The following is an 11,072-nucleotide window of genomic DNA, read 5'->3' as shown; positions in this document are numbered from 1 at the left end:
ATGAATGATAGGGGCTACTTCACTGCTGCAAACCTATTTATGCTTTTGCCATGTGAGCCACATTCCTGTATGCCAAGCCTCATTTACTTGAGCTGCTGATCAACAGTAAATAAGATGTCACATGCAACTAAGTAGCAAATAGAAATATACACAGAAATGTTTATCTTAGTACCATGTGTATTAGCACAGTCAGCCTTATGATATTCTAATATTGTTAATCTTGAATTTCAAGCTTTTTATTCTAAGATATATAAGTGTGACAGCGGATACCTACATCCACAGAGAATCCTGAATAGCAAGAATGGCTTGTAGCACTCTCAAGCATTATTATGATGAAGAATTTGATCCGAAATTACTTGATGAGACTCACTTTTCTCATGGGAATATCCCTATAATAGAGGAAAGCGTGGTATATCCAGTGAGAATACTGCATGAACTGTTTTGTTCAGGTATCTATATATGCCTCTATTTTAAAAACACATATAAATGATTATGATTTCTTTCAGTTTTGTTATATTGATAAAATCATATTTTTATATACTTTTCACTCAGCTTATAAGTATATAGCTTTTACCTTTTAAAATTGGTAATATAAAATAGTTAAAAATAAAGCTTAATAAAGAGGATGTTTACTTAACCTAATACAGTAAATTGTATATTGTCTGTATAAATTAAAGGTATTCCAAAGGTCATGGTCTCTAGGATAGTTTTCACTTGGTGATAACTATGCTAGAAGAGCATTTAAAGGCAAGGGTTATGTACAGTCAAAGCTGACGGTCAGATGGCAGCAGTACCAGGGAGCAGACAAGATACAGAGGTCACAAAGACATCAATAGGGTCAGAAGTCAGCAACCACAACACCAAACGTTCATAATCAAGATTCAGAAACTGAGCAAAGGGCCTGAGCAGGGAACATTCAAAAAATATTTATGGTTAATAGGATGACAATAAAAGTGTGAATAAACTGCAATACTGAAATATTGCAGTATATAATGCAAGTGATCAAAGATCCCAACTTCAAGTTCCCCAGTAGGACTAAAAATGAAAAATAGGTGCAATAAAATGTTAGAATTAAAAAAAAAGTTTTTGAAAATATCAAAGTATTCTTAGAAGTAGTAAGACATTAAAAAAACATTATAAAATTAGTATTACTATATCTGTACTGATCTGCAGAATAAAGTGCACATTTTTTCTTACATTTTTACAGCATTGTGCACACCATGAAAACTAAACGAACCAAAATGGTGCAAATGCATTTCTTTCATTTCATTTGATTTACATTTTTTAAGGGGCCCTCCAGTGACACTTTTTTTTATTAATTATGCAGCTAGCCTCCCCCAGTATATGTAAGTCCACTGGTATTATCTTGCTTAGTTCCTTTCTGTCTGAAACTCATGGCCCCTTTCTCCTCAGATGGCCATGTAATCTCAGTCCTGACCAACTCAGATTTACTTGGTTTTATGTGCTCAGTTTCTCTGTCTGGGTTATGCTATTACATGGACCCTACAACAGAAATGATCTAGTGTGGGACACAGACACTCCTGCCCCAGTTACTAATGATCACGCAGCTCTTGTCACACAGTTAAAATAGAGGATATCACAGCTCATCCTGCCTGTATACCTATGGTCTGTAGCTTATTTAGGTGAATATAAAATATAATTGTCATGCCACAGTTAGCACACGGTCAAGTATTTGCCAGCACACCTTTGTTTCTGTGGGTTCTACCCTGACTAATTACGGTTAACATCTCCTGTGCTTACTAGTCCAGGGTAATTAGTCCTGCAACTGTCAGCGAGGTGTGGCTGGTTATTGAAATTTCTGTCAGCCACTTGACTTCTCTCTCTTCCCTAGATAATCCAGCTCTCCTGGCTGGGAGTTGCCAATGATTTTCAGTGTTCCCTAAGCAGTCAGCCTGCTCAGAGCGCCTGTGCTTGTTCTCTATTTGTATCTGTTGTTTGTCTGGTTCTCTACTGTCCTTGTCTCTTAGTTATTGTTTGTCTCTGTTTGTTCCTTGATTGCCAGCACTCTGGTTTCCCTCGAATTCTCATCAAGTTCTCATGGAAGAAAGTGGGGTCATCCCTTTCGGGATGAGTGCTCCGCCGTGAGGTGGGTTAAGTCTGAGGGGTTCACAGTGTCCTGCTCTGTCCATTACCTCACTTCTCTGTCGAGCCTGTGTCTAGCCACCCATATTAGCTAGTTCTGACTTCCATCTGGCTGCCTTCATACCAGGTTCCTGTTTGCAGTCCAGGGTAAATGTAACGACAATATTAATAATTAAACTGTCCACCCAGCAGGTGTAGTCTTTAGCTAATGCTGTACTGATGTATCATGGGATTGATGTGAAAGTCAAAGCAAAACCACCATCAATATGATGCCTGATAAGCATCTGACTGGGAGCTGCACTGCATGTAAGTGGCTGTAATACACAGAGGAGAACTCTAGAGTGTGACAGGCAATCAGTTAAGGGGGCACAGGGATGGAAAAGTTTTAACTGGAGTGGCCCTATAAATGTTTTTAATGATATGATTAATGTACTGAAAAAAAACTATCCTCACAAAAATCAGCTGAATTGTGGCCTAGTCTGTTCTTGGTGGGCAGTTATCTTTGATATGGTGTGCTAAAGGGGATGTCGAGCCATGACAAGTACATCTATACTAGAGATGAGCGAGCATGCTCGTCAGGGCTTGATGCTCGGTTGAGCATTAACATACTCGTTGGTGCTCGTTACTCGCTCGAGCACCATGAGTGCTCGAGAAACTTTAATGTGCCCTCCCTGCATGTTTAGCGCCATTCTTTAGCCATTAAACATGCAGAGAAGGCATTACCACTTTCTGCTGTGACGTGCCAACCCTCTGCATGTCTACAGCAGTGAGTGACTAGCCGGATCTGGTGACCGCCCAGTTCTTAAACCGTTGCCGCTCGTGGCTCGACCCAGACGCATGCTGGCAGAGTTTAGGGATAGAGCTGCTGAGATAGGGAAAGTGTTAGTGTAGGGATTAGGTTGAGGTTAGGCAGGGATACTGACTACAAGAACCCAACAGTCCTTAGGACTAATCCTCTCATTGTGTACATTAGCCTTTTGGCTGTCTGGGACCAGTAGTGCACCAATTTTTTTTCAAGCACCCCGGCTGTATTCTGCCCATGTGTGTTGGTGTACGCTATATACCCGTGTGTTGGTGCTGTATTGGAGCGTACTGTATTTACCAGTACTATTCAGTGGGTTAATTTTTTCTGGCCCTGTGCAGAGTCTCTCAAATCTACCAGTCTCTGTGGGCGGTAAATTACCACTAGGTATCAGCGCTATACAGTGGTTTAATTTTTTCTAGCATTACATATAGCCTCTCATATCTACAAGTCTCTGTGGATGGTGAATTACCACTAGGTATCAGCGCTATATAGTTGGTTAATTTTTTCTGGCACTGCTCAAAGCCTCTCATATCTACAAGTCTCTGTGGGTGGTGAATTACCACTAGGTCTCAGCGCTATACCGTGGGTTAATTTTTTCTGGCCCTGCGTAGAGTCTCTCAAATCTACCAGTCTCTGTGCGGTGAATTAACCCTAGTATTCAGGGCTATACAGTGGGTTAATTTTTTCTGGCACTGCTCAAAGCCTCTCAAGCCTCCAAGTCTTTGTGGGTGGTGAATTAGCCCTAGATCTCAGTGCTGTACACTGGTTCAAGTTTTTTCTGGCCTTGCTTAGAATCTCTCACATCTATAAGTCTCTGTGGGCGATGATTTAGGCCTAGGTCTCAGCGTTATACACTGGTTAAATATTTTCTGTCCCTGCTGTATCCTTTATCCTACATAATGAAGACTATGGGTAAGCGTTGAAGTCGAGGACGTGGATGCTGGGCTCCAAATGAGGGTGTTGGCAGAGGCCGAGGTTCTGGGTGGGGTGAAACAGTGCCTGCTGCTGAGGGATTGGTAGAGCGCCGCGTATCTCCACTCCCCAGCTTCATGTCACATTTTACAGGTCCATGTGGTAGACCATTATTAAAAGAACAGCAGTGCGATCAGGTGCTGACATGGATAGCGGATTACGCCTCCACTACTTTATCCAACACACAGTCTGCCACGTAGTCCACTCACGCCACCCAAGGGACTGCACCTCTGAATCCTTAGGCTGCACCTACTTCCTCCCAGCCTGGTCACTTCAGGAAAAGGAGAGATTATGATGGACAGGAATACACCCAAGAACTCTTCTTGGGTCCCTGCCCTGAGTCTGAAAAAATGGTTCCACAGCCACGTGAGGAGTTTGTCATGACCGACGCCGAAAATGTGGAACTTTCACAGACTCAGGGTGATGAGGGTGGGGACTTTGAATTACTATCTCAAGAGCTATTTGTGGATGATGAGGATGAGACACAGTTGTCTGTCAATGAGGTGGTTGTTAGGGCAGTAAGTCTGCGAGAGAAGCAGACTGAGGAGTCAGAGGAAGAGCTGGTGGACGATGAGGTGACTGACCCCACCTGGCTTGCAAAGCCTACTAAAGATAGGGCTTCAGAGGGGGAGGCAAGACCAGCAGCAGAACAGGTGGGAAGAGGCAGTGTGGTGGCCAGGGGGAGAAGCAGGGCCAGAGCAAATAATCCACCAATTGTTTTCCACAGCACCCCCTTGCAGCAAGCCTCTGTGCAGAGGGCTAGGTGTTTGAAGGTCTAGAGATTTTTTTATTGGGAGTGCGGATGACCGACGAACAGTGGTGTGCAACCTGTGCCACACCAAGATCAGCCGGGAAGCCATCACTACCAGCCTGACCACCACCAGCATGTGCAGGCATATGATGGCTAAGCACCCCATAAGGTGGAACGAAGGCCATTCAACACCTGCGGTTCAAACTACTGCCTCTTCCCCAGTGCCACAACCTGGTACAAAGATGCAATCCCCCTCCCAGGATGCCGGCATGAGCGTCCATTCAAAATTTAAATTATTCAGATTGGCAGCAGTACCCGAATCAATATAGGCTTGACTGGACCGAATAAAATTCCGGAAGCCAACCTGACAAGGCACCAACAACCTAGGAAGTACCTGTCATTCTAGGCGACCCTTCCGATAATCGCCTAGGATCTGTAGTTTTTCCGCCGGTTCAGACTGATGTTGCCATTGCTTCTGTGGACAGGTTGCTACCCGATGTCCGGCTTCCCCACAGAAGAGGCAAAGACAGTGAGTCATCTGGAACCGTTGCTGTTCCTCAGGACATAGCTGGTCCACTTCCATAGGCTTGGCTCCAGGAGCTGGCATGGGAGAAATGGGAACAGATCTACAGGACTCCCTAGTTTTACAGGCCTGACATTCCTTTTCTCTAGATCTCAGTTTCCTGTCAGCCTTTACTGCCAATTCCATCGCCTTTTTAAGTGTTATGTGAGTGGGATGGGAAATAATTAGATCCTTGACAGCATCAGAAAGACACAACAAAAACACATCTTTGAGGGCACCATTGTTCCAGGAGGTTTCACTGGCATACTGTCTAAACTTAGAGCAATAATCTTCAGCACACTGCTGCCCCTGACGCAAAGCCATGAGGTGAGATAGGCTAACCCCGCCCGGTCCGGCTCATCAAAAATAGTTCCTGAAAAAATGAATCAACAGACTGCAGGCAAGCCAAACTCTTGGGTAAGGAGTAGGCCCATGTCTGGAGGGGACCCCGCAGTAAGGACAGAATTAATCCCACCTTCTGGTACTCAGAGCCGGAGGATCCGGGCCGCATCTGGAAATATAGTCTACATGCCTGCTGAAAAACAAAAAAACTTGCTTCTCTCCCCAGAAAACACCTCAGGGAAAGGACACTTGGGCTCAGGAATAGATGGGGCGACAGGAACCTGCGCCAACACCCGCTGCTCCTGGGCCACCATATGACCAGACAGGTCTTGGATCACGCCCACTAGCTCCTGCAACTGATTAGCAAGGACGCTCATAGTCTCCATTGGAGAGTAAACAAAAACTGGCAGGGTAATTTTAAGGGTCAGTTATTATGTTACGGTATCTTACCCAATGATACGCCAGCCCGGGTTCCCCTAGAATTTACCTGCAACCCCTGTCACTGCCTACTTGCCTCCACTCCTGGCTAACCCCAGGCTGGCAACTGGGCAGCGGTCCCTACTCTCGCTAGGGACCGAGGAGGGACGCTGGCATACCAAGATGGAACAGGGTAGAATACTGACCCTAAGGGCAGATGAATAAATTAACAGAAAATACAAGCAGACCGAGGCAGATGGGATAACCTGGCAGATATAACAAACAAGCTGACAACAGGAGACTGCCAGAGGCAGGAAGCAAACACACTGACAGAAACCAATACCTGGCAGTGAATGGACCTCACTGCCAGCCTTATAAACAAAAGCCTCCGCACAGGAGTGGAGAGGGGGAGGCGACTACCCCCAGCAGAATCCCATAACCAGGGACCAGTGCATAGAGCTGCACTCACAGGCGCACACGTCGCTGACCAGATCCACTAGTGCGAGCACCACGCCAACCAACCACCAGCGGCCCCGGCAGACGCCGCATGGTAACATTCACAGGGTCACTGTATTGCTGTGTTGACAATTTTTGGGAGACATCCTGCTTAAAATAAATCTTTTATTTTAGAAAGGGTTGCTGAATTTGGTAGATACTTAGAAGTACTAAGCATCTGAGTCATCTTTATGCCCTCGTTTGTTATGCCTAGTAGTGCACACTAGGCTTTCGCAAGCATCCCGGCTGTATAACAGGTCAACTCATTGTACACTGTCTGTTTTTGGATGTCTGCTGACGTATTGCCCTGAGTAGTAAACAGCTGGATTAGTTGAGGTCTGATAAACGCACGCATCCCTGGGAGTCAGCGCTGGTCACCATATATTATCTGTTATATATGTTACAACTTACCACAGTTATCTGAGATACTGGATTGGAGCGTTCACAGGAAGCGTAACTGTTTTAATGAGACTTTCACAGGGTCACTGTATACCTTGGGCGACACCTCCTGCTTCAAACCAATCTTTGGTTTAATCTGAGTCCCCTTTATGTTTGTGGCTCCTGACAATTTTGTGATGGAGGTGGCATGGGAATGGAATTATGATCGTACGTTAATTTATCAGCAATTCTCATCAGCATTGTGGTCTATCGCCCACACTTTCAAAGAGGGTTGCTGCCAGGCCCTGCCAACCCTCTGCAGTGTGTCTCTGGTTCCTCCTCATCCAATATACACTTATAAATAGACATGTGGGTGGTGTGGCTATCAAGTGACTATGTGACATGAGGGCAGCTGAATGCTGCGCAGGGAAAACTTTGCGTACGCTGTGGATGCAGGCTAATGTGGGGGATTGGACAGCAATGCCAGCATGTAACACAGGAGAAGAGGCAGTGGTGTCACCCGCAGGCAGTGATTGGCCTTCATTGCACCTAGTGTGGTGCTTAGCTAAGATGTGCCAGCATGTGTGCCTTGCTGATTATGGTCTGTCCAAACAAAATTGTTAGGGGGGTGACCGCCAGGCTCTTGCCCCTAATTTGGCTTAATAGTGCGACCTAGGAGCCTCAGATGCACCAATGCATGCTGCCCTTGTCATTCCCTATCCGTTTCTGTGGTGTTTCCATCACTTTCTGATATTTTCAGGTGATGCACACAACCTCCCCTATGCGGAGCATCAGTCACCTTGAAAAATGCTCGAGTCTCCCATTGACTTCAATGGGGTTCGTTACTCGAAACGAGCTCTCGAGCATTATGAAAACTTCAACTCCAGCAACGAGCACCCAAGCATTTTGGTGCTCGCTTATCTCTTATCTATACACTTCTGTATGGCCATTACAAAGCATTTTGTAATATACTGTGTGCTTTGTAAATGAGCCATACAAAAGATGTATACTTACCTGATTAAGTGCCCCGCGCTGCCCCCCTTCATGTAGTAACCTGTCCATCGTCCTTGGATACGACAAATCCTGCCAGCTCTCTGCATCTTCTTGGCAAGCAGGCAGAGTAGTGCTTTTCAGCTTGTTGGGTCCTCATGAACGCGTGTCTGTTCTGCGCTTATGCAGTGCCTGGTTATGGCTTTACTGTTGCCAGCCAGCTCCCGCTGACAGTCTAGAGCTGAAGCCAATGAAAAGCAGCATCCAGTGCCCAACTCTCCTCAGCTGAAGGGTGAGTGGGGGGCGGGAGGGGGTGGTGTCGGCGGTCCCTATTAGTAATCCTGCAACGGAAGAAAGATGTGCAGCAGTGGGAGGTGTCACTATTACTGCTGGGGCATTCTGTTGGGGGCCGCTATCACTGCTGGGGCAGCTATCATATGACACTGTCTGCTGAGCTGATATATCTAAGCTGGCCCTGTGTAATACATCAACTGAGAGCTTGTATCTAAGCCTGTCCTGTGCTTTACAGTGTCTCAATAGACGTATCACATTATCGGCTTAGATACAGCATCTCAGCAGATGTATCACACAGGGCTGGCTTAAATCATGGAAGCATAGAACGGTAGAGTTGGAAGGAACCTCCAGAATCATCTGGTCCAACCCCCTGCTCAGTGCAGGATTCACTAAATCATCCCAGACAGATATTTGTCCAGCCTTTGTTTGACTTCCATTGAAGGAGAACTCGCTACCTCCCATACTAACTTGTTCCACTCATTGATCCCCCTCACTGTCAGAAAGTTTTTTTTGCAATTTGTGTCTTCTCCCTTTCAGTTTCATCCCATTTTTTCCGGTCTTTCCTTGTGCAAATGAGAATACGGCTGATCCCTCTGCACTGTGACAGACCTTAAGATATTTGTAGACAGCTATTAAGTCTCCTCTCAGCCTACTTTTTTGCAAGCCAAACATTCACAGATCCTTTAACTGTTCCTCATAGAACATGATTTGCAGACCTCTCACCATCTTGGTAATGATTCTCTGAACTTAAAGGGTGGTGCTCAGAACTGGACACCGTAATCTAGATAAGGTCTGACTAAGGAAGAGTAGAGGGGGATAATTACCTCATGTGATCTAGAATCTATGCTTATTAACCCCTTCCCGCTCCTGGACGTACCTGGTACGTCATGGTAGCGGGATACTTCCCGCAACATGACGTACCTGGTACGTCATGTCATTAAAGTGTCGCCGCGGTGACAATCGCGGCGACACAGCAGCGATCCTGGCTGATATCGTCGGCAGACAAGTGAGGCATCCGGGCTGGGGACCAATCAGAGCGGTCCCTCCCCCACGATCGCTGTGATTGGTCAGGGAAAAACTCCCTGACCAATCACAGAGCGGCAGCGGTGTTCGCGCTGTTTAGAATAGGAGCTCTGTCTGCAAGCACCGCAATGTGTTTCCGGTGCTTGTAGAAAGAGCAACCACCGTATTGTGTGCCATAAAAACGAGCGATTAGAGTGTAGATTAGGCAGGGAGTGAGTGTAGTGTAGTGTAGTGGAGGACGCGCTTTGAGTGTATTTTAAAATTTCTGCACTACAATGACAACCAGCTGTGCCCCCCCAGCGATCACCCCAATTACGATCGGTTGTATAAGATCAGGCCCGTAATAGACCATTTTAACGCCAAGTTTGCCCAGGCGTATGCCCCACAGATAAACATTGCAGTAGACGAGTCCCTGGTACACTTCAAGGGGAGGCTAAAATTCCGCCAGTACCTGCCCAGTAAGCGGGCACGGTATGGTGTGAAGTTGTACAAGCTGTGCGAAAGTACATCAGGGTACACCCACAAGTTCCGTATTTACGAGGGGAAGGACACTAAAATTGAGCCCCCAGAATGCCCCCCCGTGCTGGGAGTAACAGGGAAAATAGTGTGGGAACTGGTGCACCCACTATTAGACCAGGGTTACCATCTGTACCTGGATAACTTTTATACCAGTGTCCCCCTGTTTCAGTGCCTCGCTTCCAGAGGAACAGTGGCATGTGGCACTGTTCGGAAAAATCAAAAAAGCCTCCCTAAGACGCTGCTTGGGCAACTGCTCAGAAGGGGTGAGAGCCGGGCCCAATGCAGCGACAATGTATTGTGCATTAAATATAAGGACAAGAGGGATGTCCTTATGTTGACAACAATACACGGCCACAGCAGTACCCCCTGCCCAGTACGAGGTACCAGTGCAGAGACCCCCAAACCAGACTGCGTCCTCGACTATAATAAGTACATGGGAGGGGTCGATCTATCAGACCAGGTACTGGAGCCCTATAGAGCCATGCGGAAAACACGGGTGTGGTACAAAAAACTGGCCGTGCACCTCGTACAGATGGCACTGTATAATGCCTACGTGCTGTTCCGAGGTGCAGGCCACAGGGGGACATTCCTTGAATTTCAAGAGGAAGTTATCAAGGACCTAATATTTGGGGACCAGGAGGTGGGGGAGAGGCCCAGTACTTCTGGAAGCGAGGCCACAAGAATTGTACCAGGGCAGCATTTTCTCAGTGAAATTCCCTCCACTGCGACGAAGGGAAGGCCCCAAAAGAGGTGCAGAGTGTGCTACAAACAGGGGATAAGAAAAGACACCAGATACCAGTGTGAAACGTGCCCCACACAACCCGGCCTCTGTATAAATGAGTGTTTTAAGATCTACCACACGTCCCTGAAATTTTAATTTTTTTATTGCCCTGACGTTTTACCCTGATGTACTTCGCACAGCTTGTACATAAAGCCACATGCTAAGTCCTTCCCTTCTGAGCCCTGCGCCCTAAAAACAGTTTAGATTCACATATGGGGCATTTCCCTGTTGGGTAACATCATGGATTACGTTTTCTCCTTCTGCCCCTGGTAAAAAATAAAAATCTGGGCCTAAACTGAGCATTATTAGAAAAATGTGAATTTTTCGTTCTCAACTCAAATTGTTAAAAAAAATTCCTCAAATACCTGTGGGTTCAAACCGCTCACTACACCCCTTAAAAAATTCCATGAGGGGTGTAGTTTCCAAAATGGGGTCAGTTGTTGGGGGTCTCAAATGCACTGGTACCTCAGGGGCACTGCAAACACTACACGGTGTCTGAAAATTATTCCAGCAAAATCTGCATTCAAAAAAAGCGCTCCTTTCTTTCTGAGCCCTGCCATGTGCCCAAACAACAGTTTACATCCACATATGGGGCATTTCCGTGCTCGAGAGTAATTGGGTAATGCATTATGGACTATGT

General features: G+C 46.2%; 1 protein-coding gene across 6 annotated transcripts in view; it reads left to right on the top strand.

The window, feature by feature from the left end:
• Positions 1-234: 234 nt before the first annotated feature.
• LOC136628716 (nicotinamide N-methyltransferase-like) overlaps positions 235-11,072 on the top strand; it is a 320,553-nt gene continuing 309,715 nt past the window's right edge. For 3 of the 6 annotated variants that reach the window (XM_066604834.1, XM_066604817.1, XM_066604855.1), the window contains exon 1: positions 235-449. In XM_066604834.1, coding sequence (XP_066460931.1) covers positions 302-449 — 148 coding nt within the window. In that variant the 5' untranslated portion in view covers positions 235-301. The remainder of the gene's footprint in view (positions 450-11,072) is intronic. The other 3 variants (XM_066604828.1, XM_066604849.1, XM_066604843.1) reach the window with 1 other exon arrangement.

The sequence above is a fragment of the Eleutherodactylus coqui genome, chromosome 1, assembly GCF_035609145.1.
Source record: "Eleutherodactylus coqui strain aEleCoq1 chromosome 1, aEleCoq1.hap1, whole genome shotgun sequence".
NCBI lineage: Eukaryota > Metazoa > Chordata > Amphibia > Anura > Eleutherodactylidae > Eleutherodactylus > Eleutherodactylus coqui.
This window is presented reverse-complemented; position numbering and strand designations above follow the sequence as displayed.